The sequence below is a fragment of the Neodiprion virginianus genome, chromosome 2 (assembly GCF_021901495.1).
Source record: "Neodiprion virginianus isolate iyNeoVirg1 chromosome 2, iyNeoVirg1.1, whole genome shotgun sequence".
Classification (NCBI taxonomy): Eukaryota; Metazoa; Arthropoda; class Insecta; order Hymenoptera; family Diprionidae; genus Neodiprion; species Neodiprion virginianus.
The window spans coordinates 13,272,182-13,299,067 of NC_060878.1; the positions used below are offsets into that span (position 1 = coordinate 13,272,182).

General features: G+C 39.2%; 3 protein-coding genes and 1 non-coding gene across 4 annotated transcripts in view; 1 reads left to right on the top strand and 3 right to left on the bottom strand.

The window, feature by feature from the left end:
* The first annotated feature begins 3,036 nt into the window (after window positions 1-3,036).
* LOC124299399 (5S ribosomal RNA) lies at window positions 3,037-3,155 on the top strand. The gene has a single exon (XR_006906994.1). It is a non-coding gene; the product is annotated as a 5S ribosomal RNA (ribosomal RNA).
* A 5,812-nt stretch (window positions 3,156-8,967) lies between these two features.
* Window positions 8,968-12,620, bottom strand: LOC124296887 (tubulin glycylase 3A-like). The gene is made up of 9 exons (XM_046747279.1): window positions 11,907-12,620; window positions 11,729-11,840; window positions 11,460-11,671; window positions 10,909-11,323; window positions 10,629-10,823; window positions 10,210-10,300; window positions 9,975-10,133; window positions 9,313-9,572; window positions 8,968-9,237 (listed from the first exon to the last, which is right to left on the bottom strand). The coding sequence occupies exons 1-9, from the start codon at window positions 12,618-12,620 to the stop codon at window positions 9,059-9,061; spliced, it is 2,337 nt and encodes a 778-aa protein (XP_046603235.1). The 3' UTR covers window positions 8,968-9,058.
* A 3,794-nt stretch (window positions 12,621-16,414) lies between these two features.
* LOC124299244 (tetratricopeptide repeat protein 14 homolog) overlaps window positions 16,415-26,886 on the bottom strand; it is a 28,143-nt gene continuing 17,671 nt past the window's right edge. Inside the window, exon 15 of the transcript XR_006906968.1 lies at window positions 16,415-16,428. The gene's annotated coding sequence lies outside the window, so the exon portion shown is untranslated. The remainder of the gene's footprint in view (window positions 16,429-26,886) is intronic.
* Window positions 19,115-25,208, bottom strand: LOC124296905 (tubulin glycylase 3A-like). The gene is made up of 16 exons (XM_046747312.1): window positions 25,186-25,208; window positions 24,989-25,093; window positions 24,686-24,800; window positions 24,116-24,251; window positions 23,821-24,024; window positions 23,349-23,569; window positions 22,950-23,077; window positions 22,404-22,677; window positions 22,099-22,312; window positions 21,923-22,013; window positions 21,116-21,286; window positions 20,782-21,035; window positions 20,529-20,725; window positions 20,214-20,462; window positions 19,930-20,136; window positions 19,115-19,475 (listed from the first exon to the last, which is right to left on the bottom strand). The coding sequence occupies exons 1-16, from the start codon at window positions 25,206-25,208 to the stop codon at window positions 19,236-19,238; spliced, it is 2,829 nt and encodes a 942-aa protein (XP_046603268.1). The 3' UTR covers window positions 19,115-19,235.

Consider the following 26,886-nt stretch of genomic DNA (forward strand, 5'->3'; position numbering starts at 1 on the left):
CTTGACTAATAATTCAGGCGAATCCGAATTTCACCTCAGACTCTGTCTTCGCTAGGTCGTTCTTCAGCTCCACCATCAGTGTCTGATAGCGATCGCGTATCGATACATTTTTTGTGTCGATGTCACAGAGAATCTTCTCAGCACTCTGTATTCGGCACCTGGACTCCTTAAGCTGTTATTTAGGAAGGTAAAATGTGGCAACCGATCAAAAACTAACAAATTCTGGAGTATCAAGGCTTTGATCGGAAAGGAACCCATTCTATCAACTCTTTGTGAGTCCGCGGGATGTTCGACTAAAAAAAAAAATCCAAACACACTGCCCCGATACTCGGAATATTGAAAGTTTATATTCGACAAATACTGATCGACTGAATCGGCAATACTTACAACATGCTCTTTTTCTGCAAGTGTGTTCGAAAGTTTTTGCAGCGCGTCATCGAAGCTCTTATTCACCTGAAATTTTTCATCATTCAAAGACCAACAACTTCGCACTTGACTCACAAAAGGACAAACGATTAATATGTCGACATGAGAGTATACCAAGAGCGATCGCTAAATCATGTTCTCGATGAAAGGGTCGTTGGTATACATTCTTGTTACATTCTCAGAGACTGGCTGTCTTCGGTCTTTGATCACCGATTCGTAAAAACGGAGAATACCGATTGTGAGTGAATCCGCAGCACGGTAACTGGTGTCGAGAAGGCAATATTTGGTAACGAGGAATAATCGTGCGAAGTGGATTACCTCTCTTTGAACCGATTAACAGTTTTGGAAGATTTGATCAAACGATAGTGGAAACAATACGCCGTGGAAATTAACGAAAAACAAATAGATTTTCAAATAAATCTACATGGATGGCAAGCGTTCGTTGTGAGAGACTTTGGCAGTAAAAAATGACTGAATGAAACTGTATTTTCCGCAATTTCCGAACTTGCCTTAACTCATTAATCGGAAATCAAGGCTATTTCAGTGTGTTAGGTTGAATCGAATTCAACGAAATTTCTCCGAGTTTCATGTTGTAACTTGGCAGCGACTATAGTCGTAGCGATTTGGAGCTAGACGGAACAACGTCTGAGTAAATTTATTCCAATATTTTGTAAAAACTTGTTTTGTAACTTTTAAACCGTTGATCGTTTTTTTTAAGACCACAAGCATTTGTGTTTCTTTTTACAAAATTGCGTTGATATAACGTATAAATTAACTGATTGAATATTGTCACTGTCCTCGCGAATCCGTATCCTGTCTGAAGGATCCATTTTCTCTTATACGCCAGTGTACTAACCTCCGGTATAGTGCTCAGATCAGCACTGTCTTCAGGAAGCACCTGAAATTTCGTTGGAAGATTGGTATAAAATGTATTATCGGCGAATGGTAATTGCAAGTCAACCCTGATGAAACATCAATTTTCCGTGTTCCTATTTTGTTACCTCAATGTCAGCAACATCGACCATGTGACAGTTCAAGGTTAAAGACGTAACCGTGTCAAAACGTGTGGAAGTGGATTATAAAGCCACAAATAAGCAAGACGAACTCAATATCTACAATTATGAAGTAGAAGGTAAAGTAACTCACGAATTTTTTCAATTCTTCTTTTTTACTGTTGTACTAAATCATCACAGTGGTTATAGGAATTAATTCATTATTTTCGCACCAATAATCAATTTCTACAATAATTATCTCACCATGACCATAAGGAATGTTGTTATACAGGAAACTACGAAAACGAAAACCCACAACATTTTGTTGGTTGAAAAAAGTAGGTTAAACCACGTTATAAAAAATTTGAAAAATACTGCTTTAAACTTTGGCGGAATAAAAACAAAAACAAACTGGATTTACGTACGATCGCTATTCAAAATAAAATTTACCATAGAAACAGTCTGTGATCAAAAATACTCAGGAAGGAAAATATTTACGCCAAGACACGTTCGGTGGGAAGTTAAAATATTTTTAAAAGAACTTGGTAACAGTACATTATGAAACAAGGGAATAGGGTCGAAAATTATTCCTGCTTTCTTGCTCAAGTTGAAGTGGGTGGTAGATTTTTCAATAAATGGTACAGGAGAAAGGCTTCGGAGTATAATTTTACCCAAGAGAAGCAGCCTCCAATCGACAACCTTGAAGACAGTTTCGAAATCGCTTTTACAACATACAGAAAGACGCTACTTAATTTGTACCTGTTTTATCGCGGGCTTGGATTTGCTGAGCGACAAGAATCATGTAACGCCAATGAATTTATATTTTGAAAAATAAATTCAGACGCTATTTGATTGAATCAACAGCATTATATGTACATACGTTGATCACACAGACTTTTCAGTTGATTGTACGTTAATGTTGTGATTGCCTATTGCCAGAAACTGATTGTGGAACGATTGGAAACTCTTAACGAGGATAGTCATCGACTACTTGCATGCAGTGCAACGATGAAATTTAGTCAGAATGTGCAAGAATTGACTGATCATTTCTTGAATTCAGTGTTTGTCGATCCTGACACAGCTTGGCCAATTCTAAAGGTAACTTTGCCACGATTTGATTTTCAAAAAATTGACGGAATTAAAGACGAGTTGAAAAGGAAGAATACTTCATAATGTTTGAGGTGACCTGTAGATAAAAAATGTATCATGTTGATGGCAAGCCTTTTCGTATCATTTAACGAATAAATTCAATCAAATACATGCTGTTCTGTTTCTTTTTATACCTGCAGGTCATATCATTAATATCCTTGAAATGGTCTCTAAAATTTGAAAAAAAAAATCGAAATTTTCAATCCAGTAATCAAATGAGCCCATCTCTGATAAGCTGACGTACCTAGTGTTAACGACAGTCCATATCCATCTACGTATTATGTCAAATCGACACATGTCTGCATCTTATGCATGTGCATTCCATTTTATTGCAATGTTAAGATTATCAAAATCTCCAGACTGTGTGGAAAAAATTAGGTGATTGTTACAATCTTTATCAAATAACCGGCGTTAGTAATATTCGAGTATATGGTTTTCAGTTACAAACAAACAGAGATTACTCATCCTCGTCAACGGCCATACCATGTTGAAAGCACCGGTTCTCGTCCGATCACCGAAGTTAAGCAACATTGGGCGCGGTCAGTACTTGGATGGGTGACCGCTTGGGAACACCGCGTGCCGTTGGCATCTTTTTTTCCAAAGTCACATCCAAGGTTTTGCCTAATCTTTTTATCTATTGATTTTTGGAGGTGCATCCATCATTTCGCCAGCTGGCATTTGTTTTTCAATAAACTTTCCAATATGTTATACGCGATAAAATTCTTCTTTGTACATACATTAAAGTGTAACCTACCGACAACAATTCACTATGCAACTTAGAAATTACCAGATTTACAATTTACATTCAAACCAATACCAGGAACAATGCCCTGTCCTACAAAAAATATTCAAATCAACTTCCTCGCTGCCAGGTACATAACTTTTTCGCGAAAAGGAGAAATTAACACGAAGAATATTGAATCACGGACAAAATGAAAAATTCAGAATTAGTTGTAATTGGCGGATCTTTTTAAAAGATGAAGAATGAACCACAGTGGAGGTCGATCTGTATGCTCAAGATGAATAGAGGCGCCTTCGAAGCAAGCAAATATAAATGTTCAGCAATATCGAACCTCTGAGAAAGTCTATTTGATTTAGGGACTTATGTCTTACCATTTCTGAAAGTTTTCCATCCGGCTGCCTGATCAATAATTTTTCCCATCAAACGCGTTAGTATTCAGATTTGATCTTCGTAATGAGAAGAAATCACCGCTGTTAAAGTAATGCAATTATTTGAAATACGGTTCATTAAATATATTCAAAGAAAATTTTCATTGTCAAATTATGCGTTGTTGATTGTTAGGGGTATACAATTCAGTCCAGTTGGCGCAAAAATGTTGTATAAATATACTTTCAGTTGCTGCATAATTGATAATGTTGAATAATTTTGTAACTGTCGTATGTGCTGATTTTGACGTGAGGACTGCTAGCTCTATGCGGCTTTTCGTAATCGAAAATGGCCGAAATTAAAGTTCACTTATGCTCGTTTCCAAACCACCGCAAGCGGTAGAGCATGCGGCGCGTTTTTTTTTTACGTGGTATCCCCAGTAGGCCTACTCCAGGGAGAATAGTAGCAAGATCGATCTTACGTTATTCGAAAAATTGCAGATAACTTTTTTTCACATGTTAATTACGGTCAATTGCTTTTCCCAGTCAATCTGTACTCGCATATATTCGCAGTTTGTTCGACATTTTTCAGTTCATTTAACCCGCTGACTATTATGGATGAAAGATGATTGTTTTAATTATGGATGAAGGGTGATTGTTTTCATCTTAAAGGCGAACAGCGGTTTGACGTTGGATTTAAAGTAGAGAACCTGGTCAATACGCAAAACAATCAACAACTGAACCAAGATCGAAAGAACGAATCGCTGTAAGACGTTAGCATTTACCTATCGGAAGACGACGCAGAAGTCTTTGAAGAAATGGAAACAAACCGGAGTAGAATAAGGACAACCGTCAAAATACGATGGAATTGTATAATTCTACAGTGAAATACGAACCGAACATGATCTATGGAGCCACTCGAGAAAAAAACTCCGACACCAAAACGATCGCAATAAAAGACTGTAAAACCATTAAAAAAAACTACAGCAAAATAACTTTTACCACACTTCGTGATCACGATGATTCTGACCTACGTCGCTAAATCTATGTATCGGTGAAATAAGATGAATAACCTTGAACCAGAACTGAACCAGACCTAAGCCTAAAAAATGAAACGTTAATTTTTCAGTATATTCAATGAAACTCGGTTAACTGAAACAGATGAAAATATAATTAGTGAAATATGTTTATACAGACAAAAATATACTTAGATAAGTGAGAAATATAAATTTTAACGAAAAAAGAGACGAACAATTAATTGAAACAGACAGATGATTTGAATAGCTAAAACAGGCAAGAGGTTCGATTCGCTGAAACAGTCAAAAAGTTTGATTAGCGAAACGTACAAAAAGTTTGATTGGCTGAAACAGATAAAAAATTTGTTTAGCTGAAACAGACAAATGTTTTATTAGCTGAAACAGATAAAGGTTCGATTAGCTGGATCGGACAAAGGAGTAATTATCTGAAACAAGCAAAAGTTTTATTACCTGAAACAGACGAAGGTATGGTTAACACAATCACATAGGTCCATACACTGACAAAAAATGGGTCGAGTCTAACATGATACTCGCTTTAATATTCGTTGTTTCGATTATTAATTGTATTGATGAACGAAAAACATTATAAATTTTTTGAATCGACATCTCTTTCTGCTTTGAGTTATTAAAGTGAATATCTTTTTTGACCGAACATTCTATAGCTGTCAAGTGCGTTTGTTAAAAAATTGGTTTCTTTGCCCTGAAACAGAAAATAATACGATCAGTTGAACGAATGTTTCTGTACGTTTCAGATATATTTCATAAATACTTACGCCAAGATTCTCCACTGTCACTATACACTACCGAATTTTTTGTACCTGCGCGTTGAGCGCCGGGTTTCAAATGCCGCGTTTTCTCTCACATCTGAAAAGTATCAAGTCCAGGCGCAAAAGGCGCCGTGGAACTTGGGAACTTTATTATTTGTAAAAAATTGACCGAACAGCTGAAAGATCAGCACATCGAGAGTGCGTAACTCTTTTATATACCGTTTGCAAAACCGACACGTACAAAAAAGTGTCCGATTCCCGTTATTAATTTACGCGCAAAAGGCTGCGTCCAATTCTCATGATTAATCTACGCGTAAAAGACGCGACAGATTAAACTGTCAAAAAATTTGTATTATCTGGGATTTGTTCCAAAAATTCTGTAGAAAACCAATCCACATCTGCATCTTTTTGAATCAGATAGATTGCTATGCGGATTGTTGTTCTCAGGTTACAAATCAAATTGAAATTGGGAGGGAGGTTGGAGGGCATGCATTATTGTGTGGCGTGACGGCCGGCGGTCCTCTTCGACGCGAAGTCTTCGAGCTCAGCATCTCTCCACATCTAGCGTACCACGGAACGCGATAGATGGTCCAGAGATGCGTTTTGCCCATTCAGACGATCACAGAGATCAATTGAATGAAATAATGATCGGTAACGACTGAATAATCGAATTGAATAACGATTGAAAAATGGTTGCAGAGTGACAAGAAATGGGAAATTTAATCTCGTTAATATTCAAATACTTACAAACGGTCCAGAGACTCGAATAAAGAGTCTGTTGGGAAAAAAATGTCTGTGATCGTTTGACGCTGTGGATTACAAAAGTTAGTAACATCACGGCACATCGCGACCTTCCTACCCTTGCCTGTTTCCCCAACGGAAAAGAGACTCACACATACATGCATAAATCCGGCGACGGATCCCAAAACGTCCACCTACCTACCCGGTTACCTATATTCGATCTAAACGATTCTCCATTTTTTCCAACACACATCATTCATCATCATTTGCGCCGTGGTCGCTGACTTACATTTTCGTTGGTTACCTGTGGGGAGCAAAATGTTTTTGTATCGTAGTCTACCTACTCGGAATACAGTATCGCGGTTGTATCCCGACAACCCTAATATTGTATGTATTATTTTAATTTTTAATGTTGGCAGACTATCGGTACATTAACCTTTTGTAAAATTGATTAAAAACATCCTGTATGCCAAATAGCATTTTTCTAAACGAGCTAAACCTGCAGTTGATCAATACTTGTTGGCTGTTAAAAGATTGAAAATGATATATATAATAAGATGCAATTTGATTACGTTACGTTATGCCGGACTTTAGAATTTTTTCATTTTAACAGTATTGTGAATAATTGAATACGTTCAAACCTCAGGTGAACCCACCGCTTAAACGACATCATTGGTAAATTCAAGCGTAGATTATTACATCAGTTGCGAAAGACAATTCGATCTCGCGAGTGCCGAGTAAGCGATGATTACCTGTCGCGATGCTCATTCCACATTTAGCAACGTGCAAAATTTCTGACTTTGAGTAGGCTACGGTGAATTAAATTGCGAAAAGAAATCATTCGACTGGAAGTCAAGCACGTTGTGATAGTGAATGAGCCTATCCATGCAGCTAAGAAATCGAAGATTTGTGTAACAATTGTTACCGCCACGCCACGTGACAGAGGAATCCCAGGGAAATACCCATAACCTAACACGTGCAAACTCACCAACGTTGCCGAGAAATGGAACAGTTACTCGGAAGTCTCTGTTTAATCTGTGAAAAACAAAACAGAACACTTCGATTAATTTAGCAAATTGGCTTTTTAGTTTTCAAATTGATTATTACTGTTGTCCAGTTTCATATTTATGCATTGCATGTTACGCGAGAACAAAAGTTTGGCTTTAAATGCACCACCTTGAATTATCAAATAATAATTAAAATAAGTATTGTTACCCCGACTCTGGCTGCTCCAAACTTTTACATGTAGCACTTCTTGTATCATCTCAGGTTTATTCGTGAAGCGACGCACTTTCACATAATTCAGATCTTCACTAATCTCTTATAATCCAAAAATCCACACCGCAATAACACTCGATCCTACACTCACTTTTTGTTCTGTAGCTGTCTGTTTCAACTGACTGAATAAACTTCCTAATAATGCAGCTGCGCATTTACCATAAATCAGCCAAAAAAGTAATAATACTGACACACGAAGCACAGAGGCAAAAGTAGACATCACTGTAACCTGAAGTTACACAAAACAATGGAAAGTCGAGACACGACATTCACTTTCAACGTTCGTAGGATGTTTTCATTTCAGTAACTCGGTTTTCTTCACGCTACACGCTGTTCCTCGTGTATTATTCACATAGGTATGAGTACAGCGCAAGTACACTAATTGAATAAGGCGGTCTGAACGTTGAACTGACACATGCTGACAACACGTTGTTCCACTCCGATTGCTCGGAAACGACTGATGGTACGTACGGCGCTCAGAAGAGACTTAAATAAGTTCTGTGAAGGACGGAAGATAACGATACTCCTGCGCTCTCTGTTACTCTTTCCATGGAGTGGGGGTAGCTGCACACGCCTGCCTCGCTGTTTTTCCCCTCTCGTGGCCCCCACTCCATGGGTAGACCGACGGAGAGGGAGGAAAAATTATTATCTTCTGTCCTTAGCTGAAGATATATCCTCAGTCAACGGTTATATCGAATGTGGGCATTTACAGAATAATTTGACAACTTAAAATTGTCGACAAATTTTACTTTTCATACAAAATTGTTGCACTTAAATCTACGTATACGTATCGCTACGTTATATAGTTCAGCTAAAAATTATTAAGATAGTACGAAATATATTTTGAATAATTATAAAATACTAATTAGACCCTCAGGAAAGCAAAAAAGACATCGAAAAGTCCGTCCGACCAAGAGCAGAGGAATTACGAAGGAAATTTTTCGTTTTTCGCCTGTAACTCTTGATCCGTTGCTCGCAGTGTATTCGGACTGCGGGCAATCGATTCCTTTTGCAATATTACGTCTATATAATTCATGAAAGAATTGATTTCAGCATTTTTCAAAATCGTCAAAATTTTCAGCAAATATCCAAATACGATATCATATTTCCCACAAATCCCACATTTCCTGCTAATACGTTAAGAGGGAATAATGTGCTACCTTCGTACCGCTTTTCAGATCAAAAGACTTGACATTATGATTGAGTCGGGAATAATAGATATAATGTGCATAACTTGCAGATGATCGTTCCATAACATCAGACAAATCTTACAAGGAAGAACTGCAATTTGTGAATAAGCAAAACGTGAAATGTTCAAATTTGTTTTTATGGCTAGTTTTTACCTACATACAAATACGCATGTGTGTGAATTCGTCACAATCGTTGCAAAATAATTTATTTTTCAACAAATTCTTAATCCAGTGTTAAAATGTTGAGTCTTGCTGAGAGGTATCTTGAAAATTTCTTGTCTTGGGTAGTCGGTCAAAAACAAAAACATCGTAAACATCACGTGTTGGTAAGCCTTTGATAACTGGCATTCTAGTTATCTAAGAAAATCGTTTCATGGGTTCACTGAATTCTCACGTTCCTGTAAACTCTTCGGCTTCAACCGGTTTATCCCTTCACCAAGAACAAACATACTCGCACCCAAGTAGGGTTGAAAATCGGTAACATTCTGTTGATAAGCTAGGACAAAGTTGCCAGTATCGGCATTCGGGTTCACAGGACGATCTAAAACCACTGAAACGTCAAAGGCATTGTACTAGCAGGTGACAAAAGCCGAAGTTAGAAACATAAGGTACTAATTTTAAATACCTTTGACTAAACTTTCCATGACATCAGGATACAATCTCTCCGTCACTCTGGTACTCGGAGGATGCATTCGTGGATTTGTGTTAATTTCTATTAACCACACTGATAGATCGTTCATTATCATGAAATCTGCACCGTACAGTTCGAAGCTGCATCTACGTTTGTCCATGTGCTTTTGGGCAGCTAACATGGTTGCAATTATTGCCTCGCGTATCTTCGGATAGACTTCGTCGTACCAAGGCTCGCCACTGTAGCCAGCTTTCCTGGAATAGATACTATACAAATTGTCCGTATTGCACAAAACATTTCAGAAAAATTTCTATAGTATTTGTGCACTGCTGATGAAACTGCAACGTTACAAGAATATTGCTGGTGTATGTACACAAGCGAATATGAAAACGTTGCTGTAGAGAATATACACAAAATTGGAATAATACAGAGCAAGGTATTTGAAATATGAAACTTTGTAAAGTTACGTTACTGCAATGTTTGGGCACTTCCAGTTACGTTGCAGAAACATTGCAGCAAAGATTACTGATCGTTCGGTACGATGATGCCATCCCCTGAATATGGCTTCTTATAACCGGTTTATAGTCATCTGATGTGTATCGCGTTTACTCTTTAGAATTGGTAACATGAATAGGTTGATTTTCTGTCAGGCTAACTTGAGATATTCGTTGATCTTTTTGCAGTCCCAATCCTTAGCGCGAACGGAGTTCTTCTGTTCTGAGTACTTGCACTGAACAGCGGTATTGCATATATGAACGGCTTCGTGGTAATTCGCAAAACTGAAGGGTCTCGAACTAAAGCGTAGGAAAGACTCCCTAGCAGATGTTAACGATCAAATGTAATATAACTTCAGAGCGAACACAGTAGTGATCTGGTTTTTTTTCAAATTACTTGTATATCCAAATGGTCAAAGGGTAACTCTTGGTTACTAAATACCATTGCCGGACATCGAATTTGGTGCATTCGACAAGAAATGGTTTCTCTGAAACGAAGTATGTACTAATTTTTCCAGAAAAATCGTTACCGAAGTAATAGACGATTGAAACAAATAAGATCGCATCGACAATATGAAGACACTGAAGGTACTATTCTAACGTCTGCGATTCCAATGTTCCAGAAGTATTGCCTTGAATCATTACAGGAATACTGCAAGCTTATATGAAAGAGTAGACAACAAAATGTTGCTACAGGGTGTCTGAAACATTGCGAATGCATTGCGCAATATATGTAAAATATTTCAAACAGTGTGAATTTCCTATGGTATAATGTTTCTGTAAGATTGCGTACCGCACACTTATTCTTTTACGAACCAATATATTTCTGCACAACGAAGTAGTCTCTTCCACCGTCGTAAACTCGTTTCATGATATGGCTAAGTTTGTGAGTCATTACAATACCCGTTCCACAACACAAATCACTTGGTTTCAGGATCCAAATATTTCTGTATCCGTTTAGCTCAAATTGTGGATCAATATCTTTGACTTTCTTCAGCACAGCAATTGCAGCTACATACAAAATCTGCAATAAATAGAAAATGATACTCAATCAACCTATTCACCATCATTCGAGCTATGTTGACAAGTTGTATACTGTTTACCTCGATCTCTGGAAAAGGGGGTCCACTCGTCGTTTCAACGAATCCATTTTCCAAATGAACTGCCTTTATGTAATTTTGGATGAATGAATCCCATTCCTGGGACGAAACCGCGGCTTGCGGAACATCCAAGTACTCGTTGTTAGCCGTAGCAACTAGTTGCTCGCACCGTTTTATGGCGAATTCGATTTGTTGGATAGAAATTGGCGACGAGCCTCGTAAAATGTATTCCACACCCTCTCGAATCTGCTCTACAAACCATTTCAGCAAACTCACCGCTGCCGTCATCCGATAATCTTCGACAAAAGCGTTCTTGTCACGACAAGCGTTGTACGTTCTCGGATATTGAACATTTGACACCTTCTCCTCATAATTCCAATGCGTGTCCTCCAATATGGTTGCCATTCCAAGCTGGGCATCGAGAAAAGGATTCAACGTCGTTGAATCTGAATTAGTGATGCTTGCTCTTTCCCATAGTGGTTAGACTTTACGAAGAATGCAGCCACTACGAGTGTTCGATATGTTACTATATTGGTATTACACTTACTTTGGACGTGTAGATGAATGATTTTTGAAATCGATTTAGCAGCGTGCTCTGTTTGATGTTACTATTCCAGTCAGTGAACTCGTTCCGACAGTCCCATATGAAATCGGGTGGTACGTGTCTCAGCATTTGAAAGATTACCATCTTTTCATTGAAACTACCGTCTGGCAGTTGAATACTGCCCAACGAAGGTGCGTCCAAACTAGCGACGCTTCCTACACAATAAGAATGACATCATTGCGTGTTCAACTGATATTGTACCTGCAACTCACCATACGGTACCATTCGTGTCTTCGTAGATTCGTATTTTTGAACCCAACCTCTGGACTTCATTGAAGCTTCCAGATAAGGAATATCACCACGGATTAGGAAAATCTTGTGATTCTAGTGGAAGAATATGCTTCACACGGGTATATTTACTATAGATAATTATCACGTGCACTGAGTTACCTTGATGGCTTTGGCGACCATTTGCTGAATCTCATTGTAACACTCTTTTCGACTCAGCTCGATTAGGCATGCCGCATTGCACACAATTTTATCACATTGGCTACCGACATTCTGCTCGTAACGCGTGGCAGGGCTGAAAGTATTCGCGGTTTTGGATTTCCCCGGATAGTCATGGGGATTGAGAATTTTCATCGTATCATCAATAGTCGTTCCAGGATTATTACGAGACATCGTTAATTGAAACGGTTGTTTTAACGGTTTGTTAATGTTCGTGCTGTCCGATCGGTTGGCGGCAGCAGATTTTGGTGTTCTCTTAGGTACTTTTGCAGCCTTCACCAAGCCTTCAATCCCAGAACCGTAGGCAAAAACGTTCGACGTATGAGTTGATGGACCAACCTTGGACTGCCCACGCTGCTTTGTTTCTTTGACTGTTCTTGCATACTTCTGCAAGGGCCGCGGCTGCTTCGTGTTAAAGCCAGAATTCGTTTCCAAGTACCTAGACGAACCGAGGGCCACGTTGGGCTTCAGATCACGAGTTTCTTGCTTCGTTGAGTCTTGTTTAGAAATAGAAATTGGTCGTTTGGTTACGGGCATTGGTGGAGTGAGGTAAAATTCTTTCAGGTTCAGTTTTTTTGGCTGGTTAATCATTGTTGATTCCTGTTCCAAATTTAGATTCGAACGTGTGACATCTTCAGGATAAGTTTTGCGTTCCATGACGGTGAATATATGGGGTCAAGTGTGTTTAATAATTTGAATTTTTATAATTAATACGGAATTTTGGATTCAGGTTACATGACAGAGGTTACGTGTCACCGACATTTTTGAAAACCGTATCGAAAATATTAATCACCTGCAGACAACTTCATCTTCACTCTATGTCTCTGACATCAAAGACTAGTAGATGAAGGTCTGTCGATTTAACTTCATGTCGCATGAATGATATGTGTGTGAGAAAACGCGGGCCATAGAAAAAGTTGAACAAAAGTTGTTTTGTAGATGTTTAAATGATTATTTGTATGCCAAGTAAATAGATTTTTATGTCATGCAAGCAGTTGTATTGATGCGCGAGTTTCCAATGGTTTTGTTCGACTGCAACACAGAGTGTCCTCGAATTCCGAGACATGTCCCTTGACCAAGAACGTTGGTTCCGCGCAGTGGATACCTCTGCTTGTATATGCAAGTGAACTTGCCGTGTGGTGCACGTTTATTCTTACGTCTATCGACGACAACTGTATTGAAAAAACGTGACCTGAATTAGGCAGTGAACAACTTTTCATAAGCGAAAGAAAAATTGAGGTCGTCGTTTCTTTTCGCCTTATAGCAGATCCTTGGTCCTAATTTTTTCTTTCCATCAGCGTGAAATAGAGAAAGTGCTCCTATATTAATGAATTTACCCTTAACAATATCCTCCACAACCTCGGGATATAATTTGCTTGTAACTTCACTACTTGGTGGATAAAGGCGTGGGTTAGTATTAATTTCGATCAGCCAAACCGAAAAATCGTCCATGATTACGAAGTCAGCACCGTAGAGTTGGAAACTATTTTTTTGATTAGCCATATTCTCTTGCGACGCAAGTAATGCTCCAATTAAATTTTGCTTGATTCCTGGTAAAATGATCTTGTCCCAAGCGAACTCTTGACTCGTATCCCTGTGGATGAAATCTGTCAATGTAGTTGTAGCTATAAAAGTAAGCCGTTTCACACCAATCGTGGTAGATGTGTGATGGTAAATTCACGATGACATAAAACTGTGTCTTAACGTAGTAGTACAGATATACTATACTTGAGGTAGTCTTTGAAGTCTTCCAAGTTCCAATGCAACTCTTTAGGAACTCTCGGTTCTTGGTGCTGACATTTTCGATACTTGATTTGAACCATTGTATTGCACAAGTGAATGGATTCATGAAAGTCATCGAGGGTAAAGTCCCGTGATGCAAACCGAATGAGAATATCTCTACAAAATATATATATAATTTGAGAGTAGATAAGATATGAGAGTTCTGCAGCGTAATCGCTATACTTTACTGGCTAAACCAGCTTTCTTTTATTCGTGGAGGCTCGAACGACACTGACGTTCAATCGGTATAACAGATTTTACTCAATCTGTAAAGCATATCCGATTTAGCCAGCGCTAAAGACCTATCTTGGCCAGTAAGGTAGACGATTAATCAAAAGATATCGCGTATCTTATTAGCTTTCAGTATTAAATATTATCTAGATCGAAAATATATGATACGTGTTCAAACTCTTACCTGTACATCCAAACGACCAGTGGATGTGTACTTGTAATTAAGAACCATTGTCTGACGTCAATTTTTTTGTTGTAAACTAACAATGGTTTTTCTGAAAACAAGTGATTCTAATGGTTGGGATTTATGATATCACCTTAATCTACTTACCTATATACTTTTGCACGACATACTGCATGCCTTCTCTGGCTGTCAAGCTCAGTTTGTTCAGAATATCTGATAAACGATCTATCAAAACAATTCCTCTCCCTAAACTTTTATCACTTGGTTTTAGTATCCAAATACCTCGCATTCCGTCAAGCTTTTCTTGAAGCCGAAACTTCGACACTGCGGCCAAAATGTTGTCGGCAAACGCTAAGAGTTCCTGCGAAATCATTTTATTATCATCGGATATTGGAGTATCAAGCCTTTGACGGATTCTGAGGAGTTTAATTCACGCATGCTCACATCTATGTCAATTTTTGAATTTTTTTTCAGCATATCGTAACCGTGTATTATCTTGTAATACCAATCTAAAAACTGATCCCAAGTTTCCACTGGCACTTCTCGGTAATCTCGCCTATCGATATCTTCATGTGTATGAACACTATGACGAATCAAGCAACTAAGTTACCGGAGAATAGAAAATATGCACTTGATTTGGAAGAGTTCGTAGCACCTGATGAATTCGGTACATCGTTCCAGAGCAAAGAGAACAGCCGAGACGGGAACTTTACCATTTTCTATCCAAGCACTCTGAGCCCCAGTAATTTTGGCAATGGATAAGAACCACTTGAGCATTCCTAAGCATGCAGTAATCCGATAATCAGCCATGAAGTCTGACATCTGTGAAGCCTGCTGGAAGTGTGGGGATTGATTTATTTATTCTCGTGCTAATGGACGAAAAGCAAAAAATTTCTTATTACGCGGTATATGTTGTAGCATCGTGGGAACTGTATATTGGAGACGCCAGACTCGTAGAACCAGTAAACATTCTCCAAGTTGCTGCACATGTCAACCTGCGGCGCGCATTGATTGGAGAATAATGATCAAAAGACATTGCATGCATAAAAAGCCTACCTTCGACGTGAAATAACATCCGGAAAATTTGTTCACCATTGTTCTCTCGTCTACTCTGACTGTAGGCGAGTGTTTACTGGTATACCAAACCAAATTAGTAACGTTATTCCTCAGTAATTTTTCAACTTGTTCCAAGCCACCTTGAAAATGGTGCAAACCCATCTGATGTCAGATGAAATACATTTAAACGTTGATGATATGGACATGAGCGCTTTGTTACACTCCTTACCGATGTTGGATTGAGGGGCCATAGACATCATCTTTCGTACAGTTCTTTTTTCCAACCATCCCCTCCCCATCAACGGCTTCCTGAGCAATGGAAAATGTCCGCAAATAACAAACATCTTACGGTCTTGGATGGCTTGGGATAGGAGCCTTGTAATGAAATTCAATCTTGCATCACCATTGGCCAACAACTTCAAGTACTCCTTGAATAAAATACTTCCGTTTCCTGACTTCTCACTGTCTTCTTCACAGCACTCTTGAAAATTCGAATTATGGTAGCTGGTTGTTGTGTGTACCATGGTACCTGATGTCGTCACACTTTTTCCAGACAGTTGTTCATTTTTCACGCTGCAGAATTCATCTTTGTCGGCGTTGTAGCATTCGATTTCAGTTTTAGGACATACCTAGAATGAGCGTCATTTTCGATCAAGATCAGTTGAGTAAGTTAGATCTATATCACGTTGTTTACTTTTCCACTCGTTGGTAAGACCCAGCGGTCGTGGTCAGTTTCTAGTTTAGAACTATCAAAAATATACGAAGTCTTTTTTGTAGTAATGCTTTTTGTTGATGAGCATACCTGCCAACCTCGAGAGTGCTGTTTGAGAACGCAGTTGTCTGAAGTTACCGTCACTTGCCATCTACAATTTGTCAATTCCGATAGCGGATTAGTAATACCAGGATCGATTATATATCCACGTTGTGATGTTGATGAAGGAGATGCTTTCACAACCAATTCGTGGCTAAAATTTTTTTTGAATAACTGCAATTTGTCGGGATTGTTTCGATTAGTGTTTATCATTTTTAATCAACTTGGAGAAGGTATAAAGAAGCATTGACTATGTGGTAGCAATTTTATGTTCGCATTGACACGAGTTTTTTAAAGTTAATCCAATGACATTTTTTTTTCTTAACCCCTTTCTTACGTCACAAACTTACGCTAAGCCGGAAATATCGTAGCGGAAGTGATCTCGCATAACGATAATTTACCTACAAGCACAGCTGCTTTCACGTTCATTTGACTCCAACCTCGGTACCGTCAAATGAATACAAGGGTGGCATTGTGATAAAAAAAATGTTAACTGTGAAACAAAAGACAGAAGAAAACAAAGTAATGCTCAGCAGTAATCAGGATCCGTTACCAGTATTAAACGTGACACCCATTTCCAATATCATTTTCGATTAGTTACTTGAAAATTACTGAAATTTTTAGTCTTCTCAGTAAGACACACACTATCACAAAACGTTTGGGGAGAAATTTTAGGTCAATTTAGATGTTATTATGGAAGAAAATTAAAACGTACACATTCATTTTGGCATTATTCATCTCTTGGAATGGAGTTTCGCGGGCCGCACGAGAATACTGGAAGACATGGAGCTGCAGGCGAAGGTTTTTCCGTTGGAGTGGCCAACTCCAGCACTCAAGTTCTGAAACGTAGTCCTGAACATGACTTCGAATGCACTTATTTCCGACAGCGATCGAAGCGAATTCACACTGCCGTAAGTGTTATGCTCTAAGGAAACTCGGAAGATGGTGAGCAACGTTCATGCCCTGTATAAATACTGCCCACACAAAAATACCCCAGATATCATAACCCCCCAAAAATAACCCACAACAATAACAACCATTGACAAAAAATTAATTAGATTAAATTAAATTTCATATGCAGTATTAACAATTAGTAAAAACAATAATTAACAGTAATATTTCTTGTAAATCATATTCTACTTATGATTGTTTAATGCAGAGTTATTTGTGTTCGGATTGTTTTTTTCGAGGGTTATTTTTGGTCAGGTTATTATTGTCATGGGTCATTTCTTTTTGGGGTTATTTTGTTCGGGTTGTTTTTGCTAGGGTCACTTTAGCTCGGGACATTATTTCTGGGGTATTCGGTCCTAGTATCGTCGGAGCCATTTAAAAGAACCTCAAGGCTGTACTTCAATCTTTAACAGGCATCAAATTCTGGTGGGCTCCATCCCGTAGCTATCCGTAAAATATACGAACAATCGGACGAATACACAGACTCGGACAGCGAGCCAGACAACAGTTCAAACGTGGAAAGATGGCTGGAGAGTTTGCCAACGAATGGTTTTGAAGAATCTAGTGCACCAAATTCTGTAGCCCTGGACAGATCGAGGGGGCCGGAGAATGTCGATGAAATCAATGAAGACAGTACGAAAGACCGGGAAGATGATTTGGAGACTTTTTCAAGCATTACTGACAATTCTCGAATAAGCTTAAGGTCAAGAACTGAAGATCTGAAACTTCAAAAACCAGGAGGTACCCTTGAAAAACATTCATTTATCAATCTTGATGAAAGCCCAGCGATGACAGATTGGCTCGTTCAACGAGCACCCAGCCATAAGGTGGGTAAGACTTTACGGATGCGTCGAAAAGTGCCGTTGAATACTGAAGTGGAGGCCGAGGACACGAGACATTCAACCGCGAAAGGAAAAGGGGATGAAAATATTAGTGCAAATTTACTTCTTAGCGAGATTCGATGCGAGGATAAGCTTAAGCCGAGGAGTTGGAGCAAATTGTCTTTTGAAGAAGAAGACCATGATAAGGTGAGACTGGAAATTGTTCACGGGACAGAGAAATCAACGCTATGTAAGATAGTTAGGAAATCAGAAATCGAATGGCCGTCTGATGATGCTAAAGACTCGGAAAAACTTCGCAGTAGCAACAGTCTGTTCCGAGTGGGAATAAAGCTCAAAACTATTCCATGCGTGACATTTAAAACGCCATGTTCAAAAATAGTCGAAACGGAAAGTGGCGGCGCTCAATGGTCAAGGCCGAAACAAGTAAGGACTACATGGCGGAATCGAAATCAGAAGCGAGGGAAAAGAATTCTACGAGGACTAAAAAACACTTCCGGTGGAGACCGTCGACAGAAATCATTGCTAAAAACTCGAGAGGTAGTACAGAAAAACCACCGACTTTTCGAAAACATGGTGCAGGTAGGAAATATTACGAACCCTGTGAGACCTCCAAAAAATTTACGAGTCGTGAGATTCCAGGACGAAGTGGCATTCCGAACATCTTCTGAAGTTTGGAAACAAGCGAAAATGCTCAAAGTTGCAAGAAATAAACGGATCTTGCAGACGGTAAAGCAAATCGTAAACAATATTAGAACCGAAGAGCAAAGTCTTAAATCGGCGCCTCGAGATGCATTGGATTTACGAGGAATGAGCGATGAATGGAAGAAGGATCGTAAAAGATCGATATCGTCAATCGAGAGCAAAACGATCGAAAGAAGGAAGCCAAAATTCACAAATCCCGTTGTCGAGAAATGTTTGGACATGGCAATGGATGTTGCGTTAGACAGATACAAATGTTCTCGAAATACATGGGAAAGCTATATTAAAGAAAAATCGCGCAAAAATACGTCATCAACGGCTTACGAGTCACCACCTGCCAAAAAGCCAAAGCCACGACAGGATTTTTCACTACCGCAAACCTCATGGCAACCTATTTATAATTACTTTTCGTTGTGTCCGTCATATAAATGAACAAAAAAAGGACAACTCTGTAATTTGTAACAAAGCAGATGCAAACCATTTTTAATTATTTACACTCTTGTGAATATTTTAGTCATCATGATTGTGGTCGAAATTTTAAATGTGGAAAAAAAAAATAGAATTAGGTACGAAAATTGGGTGAAATATATAAGACATAATATTCTTTATTGACCAGGGTACATGAATTGAATTAGATAAACTCTGAAATTGGTCAAAGGGAAAGTAATTAGAATGCACATTATTGCTGAAGAGTAGAATAAAGATGATTCTTTCGTCTATTTTGTCAGACCAAGGCCCACGGCGTACATGTCAGTGATATTGGACAACACTTTTGTCTTTTTTGAATGACTCTGTTTGCGTTGGCTACTTCTGTTGTGGTTTCTTCCAGATGGTGCTCGTACTATTTTGAGGGGGTGGTTTGGCGCTAACAGGGTAGAGAGAGTCGCTGGTTCCGGTGTATTTGCATTGATTCTCTTGTACTTATTTATCGCACTTTGCATAGCTGCGCTGATAATCTGAGGAGGTTGCAAGTAAAACTCATTAAAATGATGCCGGACCTTCCCATTTTACTAACAAGTTCAACAAGTCATACTTCACACTTTCTTCTTCTTTTAAGTGATGAGTTAAGAAATGAGTCTCATCGAACTTCGTGAAATGATAGAATTTACGATCACCATTGTGTAATCATTGGGAAAAGTTCGGAAATTTGATAAAAACGCTGTAAATATAATGGCAGCAGATTTTCAGTCACTCTGAGGTTATGTAACGCTACTGCATAATTAAATTACATACTTTATGCGTTTTTTCATGAAATTTCTGAATTTTTCATAGCAATCACACAAGCGCGATCATCAACCCTATCATTTTCCAATGCTTGAGGAGATTTTATTTTTGAGGAAAAGTCAAATGTGTAAGATACAATGTTCCGAATTTGTCAGTAAGCCAAGAAGGGCCGACAAGATGCCCGACCTTTTCTTCATGATGTTGTTGCGTCTGTTTTTCCACCCTTGTGGCAGTCGCGGCTGTGTTCTGGGGTTGCCTGAGTTCCATTATTGTTGAGATGAGTGTTTGATGGCCGTTTGCAACTGCTTTGGCGGTGTGTTGACTGGACCTTTGCCTTCCAGATTGAGTTGTCGCTGTATTTTTTGTCGCTGATTCCATCTTCGGGGAATTATCCTGAAATTGGTTTGATTAAATCACAACTTGTCATCACATGCAGTCAAACATTTTTCGTGAAAGAGAAATGCAACGACCTGAGGGGGATTTTTGGTCTTAGTGGCTGATGATGATGTCCGCGTGGAACTTTTCGGCCCTGTTTCAGGAATCTTCTGCGGAACGATTGAAGTTTCTGATGCAGTTATGGCCTGTCGCATTTTAGGGGATTCAAGTTTGTAGTAGGCGTAGAATTCTTGATCTAGCTGAATCTCAAGTTCCTCAATGAGGTCTACGATGACTGGACCGATGTAGCTATGAACGGCTGACTTCGAGTGAGTGATACATGTCTGCAAAATATGAAATTTGTCATCAGCCGAGCATTCGAAATTCAAAAAGCGAATCGATCGACTTACAGCTGGGGACTTGCTGACAAGACTCAGCTTCGAGTCGTGGCCAGACGTGTTCGGCTTTTTCTCCGTCGAGACGATTCGCGTCCCCTGAAGGGAAAGCGCTGCTCCCAGGTACGGTTGGCAACTGGGCATTCGCTGACGGTAGACCAGTTCGAATTCCCCAGTCTCCGCATTCTTGTCCTCTCGAGTGTCTATCACAACTACGTGAAAAATTATTAGGTGCCGACTATTCAACGACAACATCACTGGAAGTTACCTTTTATGGTGTCCTCCATCACCTGGCGACAAAGCCGCGTCGTCACGCTGGTCGTGTAGCTCATGTCCGGGTGACTGTTGATCTCGATCAGCCAAACTGAGAAGTCCTCCATAACCATGAAATCGGCACCGTAGAGTTCGAAGCTATTTTTCCGCCTGTCCATGGCCTCTTGACTAGCGAGAAGCGACCCCACCAGGCTCTGCTTCATCCCCGGATAGATCAACTCGTCCCATGCGTCGTTGTGACCCTGAGCTCTGTACGATTAACGTTAATAACTTGCAATTTTACTGACGAAGATCATCAATCGGGGCAAAAAATTAAACGACGGGTTTACTTCAGAAACTGCTTGAATGTCGTTGCATCCCACATGTTGTCCGCTGGCAGTGCAGGATCACGATCAGTGCTGTTCTTGTATTTGCACTGAATCGCATGATTGCAGAGATGGATCGATTCGTGGAAGTCGACAAGGCGAAACTTTTGCGAGCAAAACCGAAGATAGCTTTCCCTGGAAATTTAACTCGACTAACAAATCGTTATGAAAGAAGGTATTACAGCCACTCGCACGACAGAATAATTGCTGCTATGCTTATTCTAAGACACGTAAACTACGAGCATGATGTAAACTGGGTTAGAAGATCAACCCGATAAACCGCCACACTGCACAACTGAGCTTGGAACGGGTAATTTATTGATGGATTGCCGGAAGCCCGACTACTCCATATATATTTCCGTCCTAAATATGTATTCCCAACGCGAATGGATCGAATTTGATGTAGGCTTATACGTATGTGTGCCAGTGGACGAGCGTGCCTACTGGTACTAGGGCGAGTAAGACTATAATTACCCATTGTTTCACAAGAAATCACTAATCGCCGATCTATATTAGGGGATAATGACGCATCTTTAGTTAGGGATGGATTATGTCAAGTTAAATTTCGAGTATAATTGGAGAAACTCTTGTGAAACAGCATGCCGAATACAAAATTACAGCCCAACCTGAGAGACAGTCTCACGTAACGGTGCATATTTCGATCGATGAGAATCTGCACGGTGTTTGTATACAATAGTATAGCATTATAAACGTGTCGTGCACGAATGACATAAAGATACAAGTTCCATAACGTATGGAGATAAACGATACCTGTACATCCATAGGGTGAGGGGTTGAGCACATGTGACGATAAACCATTGCCTGATGTCAAACTTCGTACTGTAGATGAGAAGCGGCCGTTCTGTAACAAGTAGCCAGATATGTTTTGTCAATATTTCATAGTAAAAAATCCAAGGATGGGTAAATATTTTTTCCAAAACCATTACCGATATATTTTTGAACGACGTATCGAGTGTCAGACTTGTTTGCCGGGTTGATCTTGGCCACTACGTCTTCTAATCTGTTCATCAGTGTGATCCCTCGTCCCCGACTTTTGTTTCCCGGTTTCAATATCCAAACGTTCATAATTCCATCCATGTCTAATTGCGGCCAGTATTTACGAATCCGTTTCAATATGTGCCGTGATGCAAGAAAATATTTCTGCAGTTTTACAAAGCATCTTAGCTTTATTCTGAATGACTCAATCGACTGACAAAATTTTTCAGTTAATTATAATATATTCCAAACTCACATGAAACGGCACGTTGTTACGGACAAAGAGAGCTTGTCCCAAAATAATCTTGTAGTACCAACAGATGAACTGATCCCATTGATGTGACCAAACGCGTTCGGCCTCTTGGTCAATGTCTTCGTGTGACTGAGCACCTATGTAATCGCTGCATCTTCGGATCGCGAAGTCCAAGGCCTTCAAAGGGATAGTGCCGTTTGGCGATCTCGTTGCGTTTTCTCCCTCGGTATTTATTTTATCTACCAACCATTTCAGAAGGCCGAGACAGGCAGTGAATCTGAACTCAAGTGTGATATTATTAAACCATTATCAGAATTTGCAGTATGTTCAATGAGATTCGAAAGAACTGCCATATGCAATATTGCACAACATTGCAGCAACGTACGTTTTCAAGGTTCAAAGTATTTCAAACACACCACGCAACGTATGCGCAATGTTGCACTCGGAATGAAAAAATATTGTAACAATGTTTCTGCAATATTGCGTGCGCTGTAGACTGGGGGAAAATAAGGTATTAAATTGTTTTAAGACCTGGCTGTAAAGCCTCACCTAAAATCCTCGATGAAGGCATGCATTTGATCACCCTGACAAATGTTGTAACATCGTGGAAAGAGGGTGTTTGCCACTCCCGCTTCGTAATACCAGTGCATTTGCCTCACGTTCGAACACAAGCCCACCTGAAGAGTGATTCGTTTAATCCCGAGTCCGAATTTCGTTCGTACATACCGCGGCATTTCCTCTAGCATGCATACCCACCCCAACCCCCCTTTTAAACCTGTCAGAATCGATTAGAACCGCATGCATGCGGCTTGAGGAGGTTTGATTGAATTGTAAAACGCTAATTTCATTATAGCATGAATTTTATCGAGGCTTCAAAGCTCTGAAAAGTCGATTCGAACAAGTGTTAAAGCTATGTATTCTGTCAGTGAAACTTGTAACCGAATTTACTTTCGATGTGAAACCGGCGCGACAAAATCTGTTGAAGATTGTCGACTTGTTGTCCTGAGCTGGCCATCCCGGCCATTCTGACCCAGTATTCCAAAGAAAGTCGACCACATGATTGCTCAGCATTTTCGAGATCAGTAGATTCTCACTTTGTTGATCTTTCAAGTCGCCAATCCCTGCTAGAAGCGCAACTGGGTTCGACTCTACACTCAGGTGTTGATCTGCTAAAAGATTTGTTTCGTACGGAATCATTTTAGATTGTAAATTTGTGATGAGTGATTCAACTGCAGGCTCTATTGTTTTGAAAGAGTCATTAGAATATCTTCCAACTAATAGTGTTGTTGAAAACAAGGGGCGAGGAGGGTCATAGGGAGGCATACATTATCATACCGAATTCAGGCGTTTTTGAATTTCGATGGACAGTGAGTTACAGTGTCACAAAATTCGAAGAAACAGAATTAGACGCAGTTCTTACCATTACCAGTTTTCCGATAATATTTTTCATACCATCCCCTCTTAAGCATGCACTCACGAATAACCCGCGACCTTCCATAGATCATGAACGTGTGATGCGCCGCAATAGCATCCTTGACAATTTTCTTAATCCGTAAAAATCGTTCCTGAAGTGTCGGGGGAAGGCTGTTAGTCAAATGAACATTATTTGATGCTGCAGCGCCTTCTGTAAACGAAATTTCAAATACATTAGCCGATGAATAAATATTTCGTAATAGTAAAGTGGCAAAAAGCATTGACAATGAAAAATTCAATACCACTCATGGATTCGGTTCCAGTATTTGGGTCACTAATCGTAGCATCGCTCTTTTCCTGTGTGCTCGAATTTTCATCCTTGTCTTCGCTTTTGGCGTCGCAAGTTTTGTCCGCCGTTTCGATTTGATGCGGATCATCCTTGGCAAATTGCACATCGTAAGCGATCATGTGGCAAATATAGTATTCAGTTTTCTAAGATCAGCAGAAGTCAATCCGCGTCATTGCTCTCCTGTACTTTTCGAAGAACGCACTCGATATCGAAGGGTAAACTTTTCTATGAATAATTTATGATTCCACGTTTTTCGTCTACTAAAATCTGAATCGGAACCCGCAGAAATTCTTCTGGTTCATGATATTCTAATTCTGGACTGCTCCTGTGTTTGGAAATCTAATTTCGGTCACCCTATAGTGGTTAAAGGTCCTAGTCTAGCATCCCGAAAAAATTACTCATGGCATAAGTACAATTAATACTCCTCGAGCCTAGAATGAAAAATTCTATTCTAAGACTCGAGTTTTTTTCCGACTTAACGTTACTGTAAGCTGCGAGTCATAAATGACTGTTGATTTCATACCCTGAACGATGATCCACTAGCCGCACTTCCGGCTGAACTGATCGCCTCGCCGACCATGTGCTGCAGGGCCGTTGGAATCCAGTAGAATCCCGCAGGCGCGGAAGTACGTTCTTGGCTAGAAATTGAGGACAAGTTGGGTTAGTCGGATAAGATCGGGGTTGGGTGTTTTGTGGGGTGAGGGTAAGGGTCGTCCTTCCACGTACCAGGCGCCTCATGGCTCTCATACATGCCCAGATATCTATGGAAAGACGCTGATTCGAAGGAGGTTAATCAACCCTCTATATACATCTTCCCATAGTATACTTTGACCCATTTACTAAAACGAATACCACCTCGGTGCAAATTTCTGGTACTCGAAGTAAATCTATGAAGGTTTCTTTGAAATTCACCGTAAGACTCATTAAAATTCTGTGCATTGGAATTGTTTGGAATGGTCTCAAGGATTTCAGAATTATCAGAAAAACATCAAATACCGCACAGGAAAAATCTAAAATGATTACCTTTCTGGAAAACTCTCGAACATGACCTTAACCTGAATTTTACTTCGAACGGGAAATCTATGCAAAATTCTTTGAACTCGTAGTTTTTGGGATATGTCACAGAATTTTATTCAGCAAAATTTTCATTAGTGTCAAATTTATGTTTCACAAATCACAAACCAGTTTTAGATTTTGTCAATAACACAAAAATGTCAGTGTTCCTAAATAGTTATAAAATAAAATTGTACAATGACTTCTAAGCACAAGTATAACGATAATAGTCAGAAACTAGTTCATCAATGAATTAAACAAATCGAAATGACATGAAGCAAATTTGAAAATTTTGCCAAAGTCAATAACGAATCAGATTTGCGTGAAACTAATTACTAATTCTTGATTAGTCAAAGTCAGATTAGGTCTAATGGAACTTACCATAGAAAATTATTCAACAGGGATGTTAACCACAAAGAGAAGCAGAATGAGAAAATTTCATAAAGCTGCTTTGAGCTGTGTAAAAATTCTTCGAATAAGGATGCCTGTAGTTTGTTTATCATGTATTTAATACTTTGTTTCAATTTTCAAAATATGTGCATGAATAAAAGGAAAAAAAAGGTTACAAAGAAATCGGTTGATCCAGAAACAGTGGATGGCTTGAATAAACACGTCACGGTCAAATCGCAACATATGAGGAGCCGTGTCAAAAGCATTATCGCGCGCAATTTTGTTTTCACTTTTACAACACTTTGGCAGATAGCAATTTAATGCCTGAGAAAAGCGTAATAAAAATATTTTCTTCGAGATGTTTTCATTTTCATGTACCTTATATCTTGGAGTATGTAATAGTCTAAGCCTTATATACATGTATATACCAAGCATTATCATGCTGTGAAAAATTACCATTAAATAAAATGACGTATATTCCTTCCTTAAATAAAAAAAAAGAAAAGTAAATAATTTTAGAATAAGAGTTTAATGTTCAGAAAAAAATGAATAAAAACAACAGTTGGTTGGTAAATAAAAATTAATCAAATCAGCGTGTATCTGAAAGATAATTTTCGCAAGCATATTTTTAATATTTGCTGAGAATATCCAATAAGTGTGGATTTCCTCTTCTTCAGGGGTAGTGAATTCCCCTGTTACGTCAAACAACAATCACTTTCACACCAATCATAATCTCTAAATCTGTTACGTTAGTGAAAATTATACACTTCCAAATACAATGAGCACACTCAATAGCGTGATTTGTATCTTCGCGGCTACAGAGTGCTTTACGCCCCATTCGCTCGCAATGCGCAAATGACGTAACGCACTTGATACCAGCCGTCGGCGGTGCCCACTCGACAAATACAAGTGACGCGCGCCTCTATTTCGAAATTCTCCGGATAGTGTCATGACATGATCGGACGTTGTAATTCACACTCTCATGGTGTGCAATTTCTCAAGAGTTGTCATGTGATAAAATGGCATTTTCTTTTAGCGCAGGTAAATTACAAGGTTTTTCGAAGGCTCCTCAGGAATCCCTATCCGAAACTGTATACCGCGTTTCTAATTTGAAGTTTTCCCTCGGTTGTTTCTTCTCCTACTTTCTCGAGTAATCATGTATAAGCTAAACTCTCGTTTGCAACAATCTATCATGATTCAATATTTCCAACCGAGTTTTATAAATTATGGTATGCTACGCTGATAGGACGGCTGATACACACTTCTATCAATGTCACAAGC

Bases quoted from the DNA above. Each gene is read 5' to 3' on its own strand.
- LOC124296887 (XM_046747279.1), bottom strand. From the start codon at position 12,620: ATGGAACGCAAAACTTATCCTGAAGATGTCACACGTTCGAATCTAAAT. The intron at 10,824-10,908 runs GTATACAACTTG...TTTTGTATGTAG, and splicing joins TCCAGAGATCGAGGTAAACA to CTGCAATTGCTGTGCTGAAG. The intron at 10,301-10,628 runs GTTCGTAAAAGA...ACTTCGTTTCAG, and splicing joins CGTTGTGCAGAAATATATTG to AGAAACCATTTCTTGTCGAA.
- LOC124296905 (XM_046747312.1), bottom strand. From the start codon at position 25,208: ATGTTCGAGAGTTTTCCAGAAAG. The intron at 24,025-24,115 runs GTATTGAATTTT...TTTCGTTTACAG, and splicing joins TGGAACCGAATCCATGAGTG to AAGGCGCTGCAGCATCAAAT. The intron at 23,078-23,348 runs GTAAATTCGGTT...ATCACTCTTCAG, and splicing joins GCGCCGGTTTCACATCGAAA to GTGGGCTTGTGTTCGAACGT.